Source organism: Rasamsonia emersonii (assembly GCF_000968595.1).
Source record: "Rasamsonia emersonii CBS 393.64 chromosome Unknown ctg1118621760369, whole genome shotgun sequence".
Classification (NCBI taxonomy): Eukaryota; Fungi; Ascomycota; class Eurotiomycetes; order Eurotiales; family Trichocomaceae; genus Rasamsonia; species Rasamsonia emersonii.
The window spans coordinates 40,298-57,938 of NW_013563046.1; the positions used below are offsets into that span (position 1 = coordinate 40,298).

Sequence of the window (17,641 nt, forward strand, 5' to 3'; positions counted from 1 at the left end):
TCCAATGGAACGTCCTAAGCGTGAGACAGGAGCAGAACGAACCTGAGGATCTGGTGGGAAAGAACGGACGAATGCATACATTCAAGCAGACCAGAGACGCTGAGCTCGAATTAAGAACCAGAGTATGGAATACTGTCGACACATCGTGACTTAAATCTCACAACTATCCGTCTCCCTCGCTCTCATCGATCAATTCGTCGATGGCTCTCTTCAACAGGGGTTTCTGAGAATAGCTACGGAGCACTCTGGACTAGCAAGAGAGGCATGTTGAACTACATCCCAATCCAGCAAAACGTTTTTACGACTACGAGGCAATTCTGACAGGGGTCTGACTAGTTGAATTGGGGTTTATTTCGTATTAACGACCTTCATCACGGCTCAAACTTGGTCCTGCTGAATTACAGAGGCACTCCTGGTAGACGAAGTATATGAAACAGAGCAACCCTAACTGTGCCAGCTCGCCGGTTCGATAGCGCTCGGATGGGGACTGAAGAACAACGAGCCAATGCCCGGCTGCAGACCGCAGATTAAGTCCGCTGTCAACGAGCGCCGATCGTTCATCGGCGATGCTTGGCATCGTCCATTGCCAATGACCTAAAGAATCTGCACGGGCGGAACAGATGTCCCGAATCTCCCCGGGCACTGGCGCGTCGCTGTCTGAAGATGACTGTCGCCGGCGTACTCGGTAAAGTGTTCTGGGTCTGCCAACTGTCTGCGCCGCAGGGCTGGACTTGTGCCACACCACCTGTCAATGCCTATTGGAAGGCCTGTCCACTCCTTCATGTGCATCCTCTCCCTGCCAAGCATCAATATAGGCAGAGCGAGCAGATGAACTGGCCACGTCGATCTTCCTGCAGCAGCAAGTGTCTGCCATTGGCCGTCAGACGCCCATGATAACTCAGGGCGTCGTGACTCGTGAGATGACCCATGGAGGGCTCGTACAGCTGCTAGCGGCATTTCTCCAGTATGTCTCTCAGCCGTCTCCAGGTCGTTCGAGCTCTACTGCACGGGAAGTGGAGCCGTCACCTGTCCAGAGCTGAGAAGTACGTATGTACTGTGCGTACGTACCGAGTACATGTCCATAGTTCAGGAACGACTTTTTAGAATCAGTCTTGGCCAGCACTGGAGAACTCCATCCAGGGATAAGTAAGGACGATGTTAAATTACTCCTGCGACTCCCCGCCCCTGTTCTCTCGGCCACCTGGAGGATTTGTTTCTTGAATACTCTACCACCTCGAGCCTGCCATGGCCTTCATAACGGCTGTTGCAGAGGCCCTCTTCGGGCTGTTGTTCCTTTTCATAGTCGTCCAGATTTGGAAGATCCAGAAGTCACCGTTAAATGGCATCACCGGGCCATTTTTGGCGAGTACGACTATCCTTCACGAGTCGCTGGAACATTCAGATGAAGGTGACGCTAACAAGAAGACAGATGGACCAATCTCTGGCGCTTCTTCGACGTAGTGGAAGGCCGTGCGGAGGTCACCTATCGGGCTCTGCATAATAAATACGGAGCAATAGTCAGGATGGGGCCAAATATGGTCAGCCTGAACGATCCATCATGGATCAAGACCATCTACGCAGTCAACAGCAATTGGCTGAAGGTATGTCAATGCCAATGTCAATGCTAACTCAGCCAGTAGTGGTACTCACCTGTCTCGTCTCAAGTCGGATTTATATCACGGCAGCAGCGTGCTCCAGGACGGGAAGATCGTCTATACGCTTTTTGGCGAGACAGATCCCTAGACGCATGCTCGCATGAAGCGTCCCATCGCAAAGTTCTACACGACAAATGGTGTTCTTCCTCTGGAGCCTCACATCGACGACATAATCTCGCTGTTCTGTCGGCGATTGGAGGAAGAACATATCAACTACCCGAATGCAGGCAGACCATGTGATATGGCAAACTGGCTGCTTTACTGTTAGTTTGGTTTCCCTTTCAAAGTTGAGGAAGATGCTAATAGAAACATCCAGATACCTGGGACGTCATCGGCGGCCACATTTAGCACCCCATTTGGCTTCCTGGATAAGGCCAGCGACATCGACGGCACGATGTCTGTTGCAGACAAGGCGATGGACTACTTCGCCGCCGTCGGCATGATCCCGGTTCTGGACTATTTCTTCGACAAGAACCCGATCTATCGCATCGGGCCCCCTGCTTTTACGTTCGTCACCAACACGTCCCTCAAGTTTGTGCAGGCCCGCCTCACGGGGGAGGACAAGCATGATATCTCCAAGCCGGATTTTCTGGACCACTTTCTGGAGGCGAAGAAGACGCATCCGGACATCGTGGATGACCGGATGGTGATCTCATACCTGCTGATCAACATGATTGCTGGAGCGGACACGACTGCCATTGTCCTCCGCGCGGTGATTTCCTACACCCTGAAGAACCCTCGCGTGTACAAGAAGCTGAAGAAGGAGCTCGACGAGGCGAACCTGCCCACCCCTGTGAGCTACAAAGACGCTCGTACCCTTCCATACCTGGATGCTGTGATCCAAGAGTCGATGCGCATCCACCCGGGCATTGGGATGGCCCTGGAGCGCATTGTCCCGCCAGGCGGCGTGACGATCGCCGGCCACTACCTCCCTGCTGGCACCGTCGTGGGGATCAACCCATGGGTGACGTCCATTGACAAGAACGTCTACGGTCAGGATGCAGAATGCTTCCGCCCAGAGAGATGGCTGCAGGAGGAAGACGAGGACCCGGAGGCGTATAAAGAACGCCTGCAGCGGATGAAAAACTGCGACCTGACGTTCGGTGCCGGGAGCCACATCTGCATCGGGAAGAACCTGGCGCTGCTCGAGGTCTACAAAGTCATTCCGACGTTGTTATTGCTGTACGATGTGAGTATCTTTTCTTCTCTTCTCTTTGAGCTGAAGAATCTAGTTCAGATACTGACGTGAATCATATGGAACTGGTGGACCCGACGAAAGAGTGGAAGATTCACAACAGCTGGTTTGTGCGGCAGCAGGGGATCGAGGTTCGACTTGCGCGGAGGAACAAGGCAAGCCAAGCTTGATTATTGACTGTCATTCATTTTTTTTTCTCTTCATGCTTTCTTGATTCTGGATGGACGAAGGAGGCAGAGTCAGATACAGCCCTGACCCTAAGCCCTAAGCCCTATCCTTTTGCGGTGACAAATAGTCTCCGCTGAGACCATCTTTCTTTGTATGTAGTTAGGTATTTATTACTTTTATTTTATCGTGTTGACATCCAGCAACCAGTCTTTTATTTTTATTATCGACGTTCTAGTCTTCATTCGAGAGCTATTCACGTGAAGTCAGAAACCCCGACACTTTACCTGATGTGCACATTGCTGTCCTGTCCATGCATTGGCTATCCGCAGCTGATGCCATATTGGCGTCGATGTCGTGATCGCGGAACGAAGCACGTCGTCGACTTTGCGCAAAAACGACCTGCCTAGCTGGGCACGACGCGGTTGATGACCGGCGTTAGCAGCGTCAGAAGAAATGCTCTGTGCTCGACGCTCTTGCAGGTTATTCGTTCGGGATGACATATCAACTAATTGTTATGGATACGAGAGCTTACCCCAGACCTTGGCTTTGCTCGCAGCACAACTGCCGTACCCGCTCTCGTGTTTACAGAGTACCGGCTAATCAAATGTGTCAATACGCATTGGCCACGGCTCTCCACATGGAGATGGTTTTTTTTTATTAGAAATGTCAGCAGCTCGCGGATGACAGTGTCATTATATAAAGCTGAAAACGACCAAGACAAATCGGTTGAGTGGTACCTGCAAACGGCAGGAAAGAGAAGGGAAATATATCATCAACGATATGAGATAAAGTACTGGCAATACATGTAATCATGGACTCCAGAGCTCCCCCTGTCAGCGGCGATGATGCAAAGATCGAGGCTGTCGCAGCAGTCACAACCACACCAACCGCAACGACAAAAACGAACGATGCTTCCTTCTCAGCCGTCTCCCTCCCAGACTCCTCCTCTCAAGCAGCGTCCGCAGACCGCGACGACAGCTACGACATCTACAAGCAGTACCAGCACGCCGAGTTCTCGCCCGAGGAAGTCAAGCGCGTGCTGCGCAAGATCGACCTTCGGCTTCTGCCTGTGCTGATCGTGACGTACACGCTGCAGTACCTGGACAAGAATGCGATCAATTTTGCGTCCGTGTATGGGCTGCAGAAGGGGACGCATCTGACGGGGCAGGATTATTCATGGTTGGGTGTGTCATATATTCACAGACAAGAAAAAGAAAGTAGAGGTCACAAATGCTGATTTTGGCGTTTTGTTCAGGCTCCATCTTCTACTTTGGCTATCTGATTGCGCAGTATCCTGCGGGATATGTCCTTCAAAGACTCCCAATCGGCAAAGTTCTAGGAATTACAACGATAAGTAGGCATTCCATCGCTACAATACTCCTACTGAGTCGACCGTTCCAAACTAACCATCTCTCTTTCTGTCAACAGTATGGGGCGCTTTACTGATGACCACACCCGCCTGCCACAATTTCGCTGGCATTGCGACAAACCGCTTCCTGCTCGGCCTCGTCGAGGCCATCGTCAACCCAGGCTTTGTCCTCATCATGAGCATCTGGTACACGTCGACGGAGCAGCCGTTGCGGTTGGAGGCGTACTACTGCACTAATGGCATAGCAACGATGTTTGGAGGGTGAGCTTTTTTTCCCCATTCTTGATAAAAAGCATATATACACGGACTTAGGGTTGACGCATACATATGTACTGTACAGTCTGATCGGCTACGCAGTCGGAAACATCACAACCGGCTTGCCCCGGTGGATGTACGTCTTTATCATTTTCGGAGCCGTCTCCGTCGCGACGGGCATCTGGTCGCTGCTCGTCCTGCCGGACTTGCCCTCGACAGCCAAGTTTCTGACTGAGCGCGAGCGAGCGATTGCCGTAGAACGCGTGGCGGCCAACCGGCAGGGCGTCAAGAACCGCCATTTCAAGTGGTATCAGGTCAAACAGGCCGCACTGGATCCGAAGACATGGCTGCTATTCATCATGGCTGTAGGGGCGCAGATTCCTAATTCGGCGTTGACGAGCGTACGTACAGTACATACATACATACATTCATTACTTGCAGAAAGGCTATGTAAATGAATGGATTGCATACTGACCAGATCGTGACGTGACCAGTTCACATCCATCGTCGTCCAATCCTTCGGCTTCGACACCCTGGGCACACAATACCTACAGATCCCAGGCGGAGCAGTACAATTCCTCGCGCTGCTCATCGGCGGGATGATCGCAACTCGCTACGCGGACCGGTTCCACGCGCGCAGCACCTGCATGATCGTCGCCAACAGCATCTGCATCATCGGCTCGGCGCTGCTCGTGGCGCTCCCCGAGGCCAACAAATGGGGGAGACTGGTCGCGCTCTGGCTGTGCTATTTCCAAGGGCTCGGGTTCAGCCTCAGCCTGACTATGGTCAGCTCCAACATTGCGGGATACACCAAGAAGCAGGTCACGGGCGCGATGCTCTTCACGGGGTATTGCGTGGGGAATATCATTGGGCCGCAGACGTTTAAGGCGAGTGAGGCGCCGCGGTATCATAGTGCTTATGTTGCGTAAGAAGCCTCTTCTTCTCACAGTAGATAGTATTATTATATGGCTGACTAACAATCTGGTATATTACTACAGCATGCTAATCGGCTACGCCGTCAAACTCATCGCCATCATCGTCCTGTACCTCTACATGTATCTCGACAACAAGCGTCGAGATCGCGAAGCTGCCAGTACTGAAACAGCAATAACAGCAGGGCCCGAGGACCAAGACGCGATTGAGAAGGGGATGCTGGTAAGTTTTGCTTGCTACCATACCCTTAATGTTCAACAGATTTTTGATATTGCTACGCTGATGGGCCAACTGACTAACTTTGTGAACAGGACCAAACTGAGCTCGATAATAAAGGGTTCAGATATGTCCTGTGAATGAATTGCATACCGACTGGTTGGGACAGAGCTGAGTACAGTGAATGGGACATAATAAACAAATAAAATAACGAGATGTAGTTTTTATCATATATATTTATTTATTATACGAATGCATCTACCAACTCTAGCTAGAAAGCCTAGTTAAGTCAGTTCTATTGCCAGCTATGGACAGACAGGCAGGCAGACACTCTGGGACATGATCATAGTTGACACGATGCAAAAAAAGAACAATCCAAGACGCATTTCTATAGCCCATGAGACAAATGTGAAAAGAACAGCAAAATGCCACCCATTATGCAAATCAGTTCAGTGATGTAAATCCTGAGAACCGTCCGGCTTTTGAAATGCAAACAAACAAAGTATGACTATATATACACCAGCAACGGCCCAGAAATTGTCTGTGTTGTGCGCTGAGTATGTATTCGTTCATCTTCATCACTCGCTAACATTGGCGGCCTTCTGCTCCCACGCTTTCTTCGCCCCCTCTACCAACACGTCCAGATTGCCGCTGTTCTCGCACATGCCTCGGAAAACGCCGCCTTCCCTGCTGATCAACACCCATGGATGATCGAACTCGACGACTTTGCCATGGTCCAGCACGAGAACTTTGTCGTAATCAATGATCGTTTGCAGTCGATGGGCGATCGTGATAATGGTGCTGTTCTTCAATTCCCGCAGTGTCTCTTGGATCTTCGCGTCTGTCGCGTAGTCAATCGACGCCGTCGCTTCGTCCATCATCAGCACTCGGGGATTCTTGAGTAGCGCCCGGGCAAGGCACAGCAGCTGGCGCTGTCCCTGCGAAAGGTTTGACCCAGATTCCGAGACAGGACTCTCCAAGTTGAGGAACATGTTCTTGTTCTCCTGCAACGCCGCACTGCCCTCCGACCCGTCAGGACCAGCAGCGGCCGTCTCCGCGACAGAGAGGTTACTCGGACTCGACGGTGTGGCCGATCCGGGCGTGTACTGTCCAATGAGATGCACCCGGCGAAGGGCCGTGAAGATCTGCTCGTCCGTGAACAACCCGAAAGGATCCAGGTTACTGCGAATAGTTCCAGTGAAAAGCGTAGGATCCTGCGGGACAATAGTGATGTTTTCTCGCAGATCCTGCAGCCCAATCTTGCTAATGTCGACACCATCAATGATGATCTGTCCACTTTCGGCCTCCAATCCTCGGAAAAGAGCAAGAGCTAGCGAGCTCTTCCCTGCTCCGGTTCGTCCAACAATTCCGACTTTCTCTCCGGGCAACACCGTGAAACTGATGTTCTTGAGAACGAGGTCGAGGTCAGGACGATACCGGGTCGAGTAATTAACAAATTCCACCGCGCCTTGGCTGGGCCAGCCCGGTGGCGGCCTCGAATCAGGAATGACAGCCTGCGCTTCCTGGTCGACCTCCAGATACTCTTTGACCCGTTCGACAGCGTTCAAGTTCTGCTGCGCCTCCGCATACAGCCGGACCAGCCAGAGAATATTTTCCGTAAATGTGATGGCGTACGTCAACGACAGACCAGCCGCTCCTGCGTCGATTCTGCCAATGTTCAACAGCACAAAAGCAGCGGAGAAAAATGACACCATGGCACCGGTCATGTCGACGCGGAACGCCAGCCACCGGTTACTAGCCCATAGATAGATGTGCGGCCGGTTGTATGCGTCGATCCGTCGGTGATTGTCAAGGATGAACCGTTGGCTGTCGCCATATGCTCGGATCGTCACAATGCCATTCAAGGTCTCTCCGAATTGCTGATAAAGAGGACTTCGCTGCACCGATTCCAACCGTTTCAAATCACGAGAAGCATTCAGATAGACGGCTCCAAGCGCAGAATACAGCATTGTAATAAAGACAGCCGCAATGAGGAAGCCAGGCGTAATAACTGAGATGAGAATAACAATCATGACGACGGATGCCAGACTGTGAAGCATGCCGATAGCAACGGGAGCAACCTCCTGGTCAACAGCTTCCACATCTTTGGAAAAGCGATTCATCAGCTGACCCAAGGGAGTCGAGTCGAAGAATCTAAACCTGGCATGAAGGACAGCCTTCAACAACCGCTCATGAAGCTTCCATGACGCGTGCAGAGAACCCCAGAAGAGAACACCTTCCCTGGTCATTGAAATGATCACGTAGACGAGACCAAGCAATGCGTAAATACCCAGGTAATATGCCACGTTGACATCACGGCCGGGAGATGAATTTGGAGGGCTGTTGAGCTGATGAGCACTCCACGAGGTTGTTCGCGGCACATTACCAGCGATGAAGGATGGGAACTTCAACTGTGCCATGGCTGCATATCCTCCCACATCCTCCTGCATGGGTTTCTCTGCATGATAGGCATTCGCCCACTGTCGGATCCAGACATTCGTGGCGACCGACCCGAACTGCTGAGCACAAAATACGCCAACAGCAGCGATCCAGTAATACCACGCACCCATGGAATTCAGATACATCTTCACGGTCGACCATTTCACACTTCCGACGGCCTTGGCTTCGTGCAGTTTGGCAGGACGCGACCCCTCGCCATCCGAGTCCTTGGAACCAGGGCGTTTGGTCGTTCCGTTCGGTTGGCCTTTCACGACGGATGCATCTCCATCTCGTCCATCCGGTTGATGCTCTTCCAGGTCAGACGGAACGCGGGATGGCCGGCGAGAGCCGGCTTGGGAGGAGGGTCGCGACTTGAGCAGTTCCTCACCGAGAGCGCCTGACGCTGCGACTTCGTCGGGAGAACCCTGAGCAGCGACTTTGCCATTGTCGAGGACGACTACATAGTCCGCCTCAGGAACCGTGAGAGCCACATTGTGCGTGACCAGAATGCAAGTTCGGTGCATCATAAGCGGGCCCCTGATAGCCTCCCGGAAGATGTGCTTGGCAGTGTGCGAATCAACAGCGCTGAGACAATCATCCAGGAGCAGGTGCCGCGCTCGACTATACAGGGCACGAGCGAGCGAAATGCGCTGTTTTTGGCCACCGGAGAGACTGATGCCTTTCTCACCTACAAGGGTCTGATCTCCAGCTTCGAGGATGGCGAAATCCCTCTCAAGGGCGCATGCCTTGATGACGGCGTTGTAACGCTGCTTGTCGAAAGGTGAGGCAAAGACTATGTTCTCCTTGATGGTGTCATTGACCAACCACGCCTCTTGGGCACAATAGGCAACGCTTTCGGTGAGCAAAGTTTCCGGGTCCACAGGAAGTTCTGCTCGGTTAGTGGTGACCCCAGGAAGATAGACCTGGCCCTCCAGAAGTTTCATCTCCCCCAGAAGCGCCATCAAGAGGGACGTTTTCCCTGAACCAGTAGGACCGGCAATCACGTTGAGCTTGCCCAGTCGGAAAGATACGTTGATATCAATTAAGCGGAAGGCGTCGTCCGTGCCACTTTCATTGGCACGAGCACCGGCTTTGGGTTTTGAAGAGCTCCACGTCAAGGTGGCTCGTTCGAGCGCGATCTTGGGAGACTCTCCCGGAAGCCGAGAGCTACGCAGCTGAGTGTACTTCTCCGTTTCTTCCTCGTTCAGAAAGGCTTCCACTCGGTCGATGGACACCTTCGACTCCTGGACGTGGGCAATCATGTCGGCCAGCTGGTCCAAAGGCACGCGGAGCAGCGAGAACATGGACAATGCAGGAAACGCAATGGAAGGGGTCAACCGCTTCTTCTCGACGACGGTGTACAGGAAGAAGGAAGTGAAAGTGATCAGGATCGGGCTCCCGTACCACACGGTCGCAGCAATGGACCAGACGATGTACCGGACGCGAAGGGACTTGAGCTCTGCACGTCGCTTCTCGTTGACAATGTCTTCGAAGCGCTGTTCCCAGGCAAAGTATTTGATGATCCGGATGTTCTGCAAGACTTCGTTGGTGGAATGAATGCGAGCATCCGTCTTAGCAAGGATTGTGTTCTGGATGTCTCGGAACTTTCGCGCAATCATGACATTGACCGGAAGAAGCAGGACCATCAAGGCGATGCCGGCAAAGGAGCTAAAGCCGAGCACTCGATACAACAAGGTCACGGCCATAATCACTTGCACCGGCACGCTGGCCCAGAGGAAATGCAAGTACGCGCATGACTCGCTGACCTTGAATGAGTCGATCGCCATCAGGTTAATGATGGTGCCAACCTTGGCTTGGTTCTGGCCGATCTCCTCCGCAGACGGGGAGGAATCCGATTTGTCCGCCTTTTTCTTCTTGCCACCGTTGATGGAGAATTTCTTCTTCTTGGGAGACTCTGGCGGCTGCTCATCCTGCTTCTCCTTCGTATGGTCAGTGGTGGCGCCCGCTTTCCGTCTCAATGCTTTGGCGTAGATCTCCCCAATGATGATGGCCCGTAGCTTCAGCCCAATCTTCCGACCGATCCAGAGGGCCTGGCCATCTGCAGTGCCCTGAATGGCGCCCGAACAGAACAGCAGGATCGCGTAGAGCCAGGCGGCATTCGCCGGCGTCGACCGTGGATCTTCGACGTATTCCAAGATGGCTTTCAACAGTAAGGTGGGCAGGAACGTGAAGAGATTGGAGAAGACGGTCCAGGCAGCCTGGATAATGAGCATTCGATCGAAGTAGCGCAGCAGTCTCCAAACAAGCCTATAGTGCTTGTACGCGCGACGGAAATCATCGAGAACGGCGCCGGCATGTTGAGAAACGGTCAAGTTCCAGACGTCGTCCAGCTCCAAGGTCTGTCGATAACCCTTGAAAATTAGAGGATCCAGCCAGGAGAAAGTGGCGAGGGAAAGGAGACTGGCGGTCGGATGACGGGGCGGTTCGAGACCGTCCTCGTGCTGAACCAGAACCGTTTTGTTTCCTCTCCGGGTGGTCAGCGCGAGGAGCAACAGCACCGTCGACAGCGAGAATTCCAAGACGGTTAGGATGAGAGCGCGTTTGGACAGGGGATGGATAATGGCGGAGCGGAAGACAAAGACGGTGGCCAGCCACTGGATGCCATAGAGAGCGGCGGTGTGATTCCAAAGTCGGGGGCGGATATGGAGATCCAAGGTCGACAACAGTAACCGGACGGCAGCGAGGAACAGGATGTAGGCCCAGGATATTAAGCGGGCGACGGCCGGAATGGTGCCATAGCGACCCCAGGCGTGGGTAACGAGCACCGCAACGCAAACGCCTACCTCGGCCAACAGAGCCAGGATCTCGACCACCACCAGAGCGACTTCACCTCGCGGTCGACTGACTTCAAAGTCGCCATGAGACGCCCGGCTAGCAGCCTTGTGCAGCACTAAATCTGCAACCTCCTCATCGTCGTCCACCTCGTCCGGAGTATCGACGCCATTTCCATCCGCGGGGCTGTTCCGAAGAGGCTTATACGTGGACCGTCGCCATGCGATGAGACGATGGTAGGCAAGCTGGAAAAGAATGATCAGGAGGGAGATAGCACAGGCGGTCAGAGGGAAGATGATCTGGAGGTAGCTGCGAAGAGCACCGTGAGCATGGGGACGTCCTTGATTTCGTGGCTTCTCGTCGCCGAACTTACTTGCGTTGAAAGCAGAGAGTGAGGTCATCGATGACCCAAATGGGACGACGGCATGGCAACCCCATGACGGGTCGCAATCAGCGGACGGGAAAGGAGAGAAGGGTAGCGGAGAAGGGAGAGAGGAGCAAGCAGGCGGTTCTAGCTGTCTAGGTAGGTATTCCTCATTTGGGATTGTCGATTGCCTAGACCTTTCGACGAGGGTTGCGCCCGCGTTACCGACCGCTTTCCACCGACGGGACAAGCAAGGCGGGCATGTCAAGGCGCTTGGCAAGGGTCCAGGCAGGCAATGAGTAGATTGCAACGACGGACTGGAGCTGTTGCTGCGGTCAATTGGGGCCTCAGACGGCTGAGCAGGGAGGAACAAAGAAGAGAGGAAGGAGGATGAAAGGAGCAGATAGATAGCAGATAGATGGAGGACGGCCTTCGAGACCGCCTGGTGGAGTTCGTCGCTGCAGGCACGAGCAAAGACCAGCTGCCCACGCCAACGGCTGCGCTTTCCGAGCCGCCTCCCATTCGCCAAATCGCCTTTTTTCTAGTTAAAAAGTTCGACCGACCGACCCCGCCAGCTCCACCGCCGCCAGCATATCCCAGCTATGGCTCTTCTTCACCGAGCTGAACGTTGCACTTAGAATACAACCATCGCCACTTTTAATTTCTGTCTCGATCAATAATCGCGGACAGTCCTGCCTCATGCAGACAATCCCCCGTATTCTCTGACCGCCAGGGTTCTTCCGGGAAACCCCGCCGTTGAAGTCAGCCCAGGATTCCACCGCCAATGGGCCAATGCACTGCCAGATAAGACTAAGCGAGATGCTAAGAGATAGCTTGAAGAACACATTCCTGGCGGTCCGTTTGGCAATGCAGGAAGGATTCGAATAATGACTCATGTTTACTAATTGGTCTCTCTGGTAGTGGACGGCCAGAGCAGCAGTCATCCAGACAGAATTGCTTCCTCTACTAATAACCTCTTGATGAATGATCTCTCATAAGCACGTGATGTACCACTGCAGAGTACCTGTACCTAGGTAGAATCTTCATTCCTGGAGTTGCTCACCAGATTACCTATGACTTGGCACAGTATACTCCGTATGTTTTACTATGGGACGAAGCTTTGATGTCCATAGCGCGCACCCTGTTTTGCGACATTGCAATATGGCAACCGCGGTTTGTTCCAGGCAACCGCTACTGGGTAGGCCCTACACTTCCATACGGATTCCTCTCCATCGAAACTTGAAAATGTATCCGCTCGCTCTCAAGTTTGCCAGGCTTCCAGAATACTCAGTTTCCACCCAGAACTCTGCTTGAGTCTTTCCACTCATGATGGAAAATTCTCAAGGCTCTTGTGGCCGAGCTCGTCGAGTCCTGGCAGTAAAAGGAATGAGGCAAGATGGTATATTGCCCCAAACAAGCGCTGCAATGTGCCTAATCGCCTTCGTGAGCTTTACCCTCCTAAAATTCGAAGAAGATCTTCCTTACTAATGAGGTTCAGAATCCGTGTTGGACGACTATGAGTTGGCACTTGGAACTAAATCCCCGAACGATACACTGATACGGTCCAGGCTCGATGCTATTTTCCTTTTATCTATAGCGGAGAAGAAAAATGAGCACGGACAGCTTGATAGACCACTCACTACCTGATGCAAATTGGAGTTGCGTGTCTGATACACTCGAATCACTCTGTTGGAGTTTTCATCAGAGAATCTCCATGCCTTATTATATCTTTAAGAGCGGGTGGCGGCTGCTAGGGTGAATCGCCGACTATATTTTATGGTACGGAGACCGGGAAGAGTTGGAAACAAATTTGATTGTCGTTAGAGCAACGGAACTCGCTGGTATTCGAAGCTGGCTACTGCTTGCATATATGTGTAGGTCAGCACTTCCGGTATTGAACATCTCCGCCGTCTAACCTTTATAACAGCAATGATCCATTGGGCCCGAAAGAAGGCAGGCAGGAATGCAGCCATTTATGGTATCTGCACGGATAGCTATGAGTGGGCTTTTGCGCATATCGACAACAAGAGTCGAGTAAGATTGCTGTCTGCAAGTTGGAAGACTGAAGATAATTAATTTATATAGTATACACGTCGGTTTTTGCACTGGATGCATGGCCAGGAGCAAGAGATCATCGCCCAAGTGAACAAAATCGTGGACCAGGCGGCCGTTCTCGCGGCGACTGCAACTAGACGCTCGTCTCAGTCAGGGCGCAGCGTGAGCGAATTGACTCATTGCAGAGTCTCCGATGTAGACGATGAAATGGGCGATTCCGACGAGCCTGACGATTGAAAGGAGTGGTGCTGTGGATGCATACCCGACTCCAACAGCAAAATTCTCAACACTTCCATCTTAAGGCTGGTGGTGGGATAGGAACCTTATATCTTGCTTTTTCTACCTCGATTAATGTACTACCTCCTTAACCTCTTCCCAGCTTACTTGTGCCTAATAGTATAGCAGAAATATTAAATTAAAGGCTATCCAGTAGGCTCAGTTTTTCCGGCTTGCAAAGACCCATCCAAGAGTCTGTGTGAAGTATATCCATAATTGTTTCATCTAAGAGCTTCTTTCCTCTTAAGCAGAACAACCTCTTCCTTATGACTCTTGAATTAAGCTGTAAGATTGTTAATATGATGTTAGAAGGTTAAAGCTACTACTTAGAAACTTTCAATCAAGTAGTTCATTCTATCACGACTCACCCAATAGGGAGCATTCTATTAGGTAGGTCGCTCAGTTAGGTAGTTGCCAGGGAAGGGCCCCCACCTCTCGGCTACTGAAAAGACCAGTATGCAAAGACTGATGACTTCGCACTGCTCTCACTTATATGCTTGCCTAGATCATCACACATTCTACATATTCTTGTCTTATAAATATTAAGTGGCTAAAATCAAGACCTTTCCTTTCATTTTATGTCTTGAGAATTAAGCTACTAAACCTAAAAATAACTATAAGAGTCTATTATGTAGTGGTACGTCTTATCTTCGAGCTCCAGGTAGATGGACATCCCTTCCGCAAGTCACATGCGGAGTCCATGGCTCATCACGTGTCCTGATTGTCCATCATGTGTATAGATCGAGGATCCTTTCTTGGAGCTTTGTCAAGTATCTCTCATAGTAATTAGATCTACCATTAAGCTCTAACATCTGTAGCATATCTTCTGGCAAGGACTAGATTTCATCTTCCTTTGCCATAGTCCAGCTCATTAGGTGCTTAGGACCTTTTCTTTTCCCTTTTAAAGACTTGGTATTCTGTCTTTATTTTCTCTCCTTCTACCCTTTGATCACTAGGTACTTTGTTATCTTTTTTTCTCTCTTCTTCTCCCCTGCGCTTTGGTTATTGATTGGGATCTCTATTATTAACCAGAATGTCCAATTCATCCTTTTTTTCTTTCTTTATTTGCTTCCTCCCACCAGTCATTCGAGGCTGACCCTTGCGTTCCTTTGGAAGTGTCATTCTTATGGGATCCCTGAGGAGGGGTTCTTTCCCGATTGGGAACAGGAGACCCAAGGAGTTCCTTCCCGATTCAGTACAGAGGTCTCTGCCCTCATGGCCAACCCCTTCTTCTATATCTATACAATTGCCAATATCCAAAAATAAAGCCAAAAGGCTATCTATAGTCTAACTTGAGGGAGCAGATAGTCTTAACCATATTTGCTTTGTACTCTTCTACCGATTTGGCTTAACTCACCTCACCACTACAGGTAACCAACCAGACTTCTATGGCAGCACCCCTGGTGCTTCGCTTAACCTCTTCTCTCACAAACATCCTTCTCTTCCTCGTCTCCTTAAAGTTGACTCGGGTATAAGCTGAATCTCTTTCCTTTAAATCACTTTGGCTCACCTGCTTGGCTTCTGCTCGAAGCCGCCATTCACTTTTTCTTCTTCTGTTGTCTACTGATCTCCTGTCTGATAATCTATCACAATGGAGTGGTTTGATATTCTTGAAAGCAAGGTCAAAAAGCTGTTTCCCAAGATCTCTGACCCAGACATTTGTGAACAGCTCGAACAGGCATTCACAATCGCGAGGTCAGAGAGTCAGGTCCCCACTCGAGCTGTTACAGACATTAAACCCGACCAAGTTGTCAAAATGTTCGGGCTTCGCGTCGATCAGAATTCAGATGCTGTTTGACATCTGGCTGCAAATGAGCAACGCTCATTGCCTGATTACCTGAGTGAGGCCAAAGTCTTAATATGAACCTGTGCTGTTGCTAAGTCAATATAGCATCCATCCTAGCAGACTGTGAGCTTGCAGTTGGTGGTGCTGGGAAAAATGAAGCACTGATTCGAGCACGAGTTGACGCAATTCTCTTGACAACACTTGCAATTAAGAAGAAGGAAGAGTTCAGGCAGCCTGCCAATCACGCCTCTACTGATACAGTACCTTCATACAAATCGCTTCACTGGCAATTCGAAACCATGGTCAAGCTCCCTTGGACGTATAAAGGCGAGCATTTCATGATCAGCGGTTCGACCGATTTATTCCTTATGGTATGGCAATCCAGAAGACAAAGAAACAAATATGGTGATTGTCCAAGCGAAGAAGCCTGGCCTATCAGGTGCTAGCTACTACCAAGCTCTGACGTACATGGGTAAGTTCAGAGCTTCCATTATGTATCAACACGTCGCTCACATACCAGCGATGATACACCATGCACGAAAAAGGGCTGGCAGAGCAGACACAACAATTTTTGGCATCGCGATCGACAGCTAACGACACTTGTGTAAGATAATCCTTTAAGGAGATTGAAAGAATAAGTAAACTAATCTATTTAGTATTCCTCGTGCTCATTCCGCTGGGAGATGGGCAACCAGGTTGAGATAATCTCATTGATCCACAGGATCATCGAACATGCGGCAATTCTCTCCCGGTGACCACCAGAACATCCAATCTTTCCAGAAAGCGAAGCTTAGCAGAGGCAAGTGGCTTGACTTGGTCGGATTCACACCCACCAAAGCTGCCATCACTCAGGAGGTGATGGACACGGAGGAGGAATGGAACCCATTTGGTCAAGGCACCAGCCGTCGGCACAATTAAGGGCTGTGTATATTAGTCTGTAGATAAAGCAAACATAACCAAGAATAGATGCTCTAATCCTTGCTTCTGGATGTTCAAGAGAAAATCCAGGGGAATTAAGAGGCTTTTCGCATAGACTGTACTGGTTAAGCAAAACTTGTATGATAACTATTGTTCGTTAGACTAGTAGTTATTTTAGGGGTTTCATCACTAGTTATTCTCCGCTTAAAGATTATTTGTAGTTCCCAGAGATGGGACAGAGAATCAATAGCAAAAATGCCTTATGAATTCTTCCTTGGATATGATGAGAATAGAGCAAAAGAACACAGCAGAGAAGAGCACAACGCCCAAGCAGTGAGCTTATAGAACATGCACCCTGGTGCCAGGCATCATGGGAATGCTTTCCCCAAATAGGAACACTAAACCATTTCAGGTAATTTAGCGTCACCCCCGGAGCCAAGTGTATGGAGTATTCAGTACTCCATGTGCTGTCTGGAGTCTGGAGTATGGGTCTAGATAAGGCACCACTACTAAAAGTAATCCTGAACTACCCTGTCAGGCACAACCTTGCCCTAAGGACCTTGAGAGATGCCTTTGCCATATGGCATAAAAACAGTAGAATAGTACAGAGAAGGGTCCTCAGGCTTCCATTCTTAGGTAGATACTCTGTACGTGAATAATATTACTACTTGCCACTATACAAAGTTAATCATCGCTGGGCCATTCACGTGCAAAGAAATGATGCAGTGACAAACTACTCCTGCCTAGATCTTCCCTTAAAAAAATAATAAATCAATAGATGACAGTGCTAACTACAACTTGTGCAATACTTCATGACTACTGGTAGACAAAGAACTTGAACTAAACCTATCACTGCTCATGTCTGCCTATCCGTTAGCGCGCTCTCCGTCCCGTACCTGTAGCCTGTAGCCTGTAGGCCATTACTCATTAACAGGAGAGACTTAGCGCCTAGGTAGCCGCCTAGGTCTTATCGGTGAACTCGATAGATAGATAATATTTTATTTCCTTTCTTATCACCATCACCATCTCCACACTTCATACTACCCCAGACTATTACCCCAGACTTCTTTTTTTTTCTTACCGACTACAGAGTACAGTCAAGGTGTCTACCAACTTGCATCATCAGTCTTCCTGTATCTTTAGCATCATTCCAAACTAGGCATTTTATCGCCTAGTTACTTATCCATTTCTCTGTACTGTACAGGACAAAAAAAACCAC

At 50.4% G+C, this 17,641-nt stretch overlaps 5 protein-coding genes across 5 annotated transcripts; 3 read left to right on the forward strand and 2 right to left on the reverse strand.

The window, feature by feature from the left end:
* Window positions 1-1,535: 1,535 nt before the first annotated feature.
* T310_6170 (Pisatin demethylase) lies at window positions 1,536-2,904 on the forward strand (the record flags this gene model as incomplete). Its single annotated transcript, XM_013471004.1, has 3 exons — window positions 1,536-1,601; window positions 1,883-1,918; window positions 1,972-2,904. 3 exons carry the CDS (start codon window positions 1,536-1,538, stop codon window positions 2,902-2,904), a joined length of 1,035 nt encoding a protein of 344 aa, XP_013326458.1.
* Window positions 2,905-3,829: 925 nt separating this feature from the next.
* On the forward strand, window positions 3,830-5,931 carry T310_6171 (Permease of the major facilitator superfamily; the record flags this gene model as incomplete). Its single annotated transcript, XM_013471005.1, has 6 exons — window positions 3,830-4,202; window positions 4,447-4,648; window positions 4,728-5,043; window positions 5,137-5,567; window positions 5,641-5,797; window positions 5,887-5,931. The coding sequence occupies 6 exons, from the start codon at window positions 3,830-3,832 to the stop codon at window positions 5,929-5,931; spliced, it is 1,524 nt and encodes a 507-aa protein (XP_013326459.1).
* Window positions 5,932-6,369: 438 nt separating this feature from the next.
* Window positions 6,370-12,715, reverse strand: T310_6172 (2-alkenal reductase; the record flags this gene model as incomplete). Its single annotated transcript, XM_013471006.1, has 3 exons — window positions 6,370-11,928; window positions 12,451-12,458; window positions 12,607-12,715. 3 exons carry the CDS (start codon window positions 12,713-12,715, stop codon window positions 6,370-6,372), a joined length of 5,676 nt encoding a protein of 1,891 aa, XP_013326460.1.
* A 601-nt stretch (window positions 12,716-13,316) lies between these two features.
* T310_6173 (Uncharacterized protein) lies at window positions 13,317-13,679 on the forward strand (the record flags this gene model as incomplete). The annotated part of the gene is made up of 2 exons (XM_013471007.1): window positions 13,317-13,421; window positions 13,473-13,679. 2 exons carry the CDS (start codon window positions 13,317-13,319, stop codon window positions 13,677-13,679), a joined length of 312 nt encoding a protein of 103 aa, XP_013326461.1.
* Window positions 13,680-14,720: 1,041 nt separating this feature from the next.
* T310_6174 (uncharacterized protein) lies at window positions 14,721-15,377 on the reverse strand (the record flags this gene model as incomplete). The annotated part of the gene is made up of 3 exons (XM_013471008.1): window positions 14,721-15,005; window positions 15,076-15,301; window positions 15,370-15,377. 3 exons carry the CDS (start codon window positions 15,375-15,377, stop codon window positions 14,721-14,723), a joined length of 519 nt encoding a protein of 172 aa, XP_013326462.1.
* Between the last annotated feature and the right edge of the window lie 2,264 nt (window positions 15,378-17,641).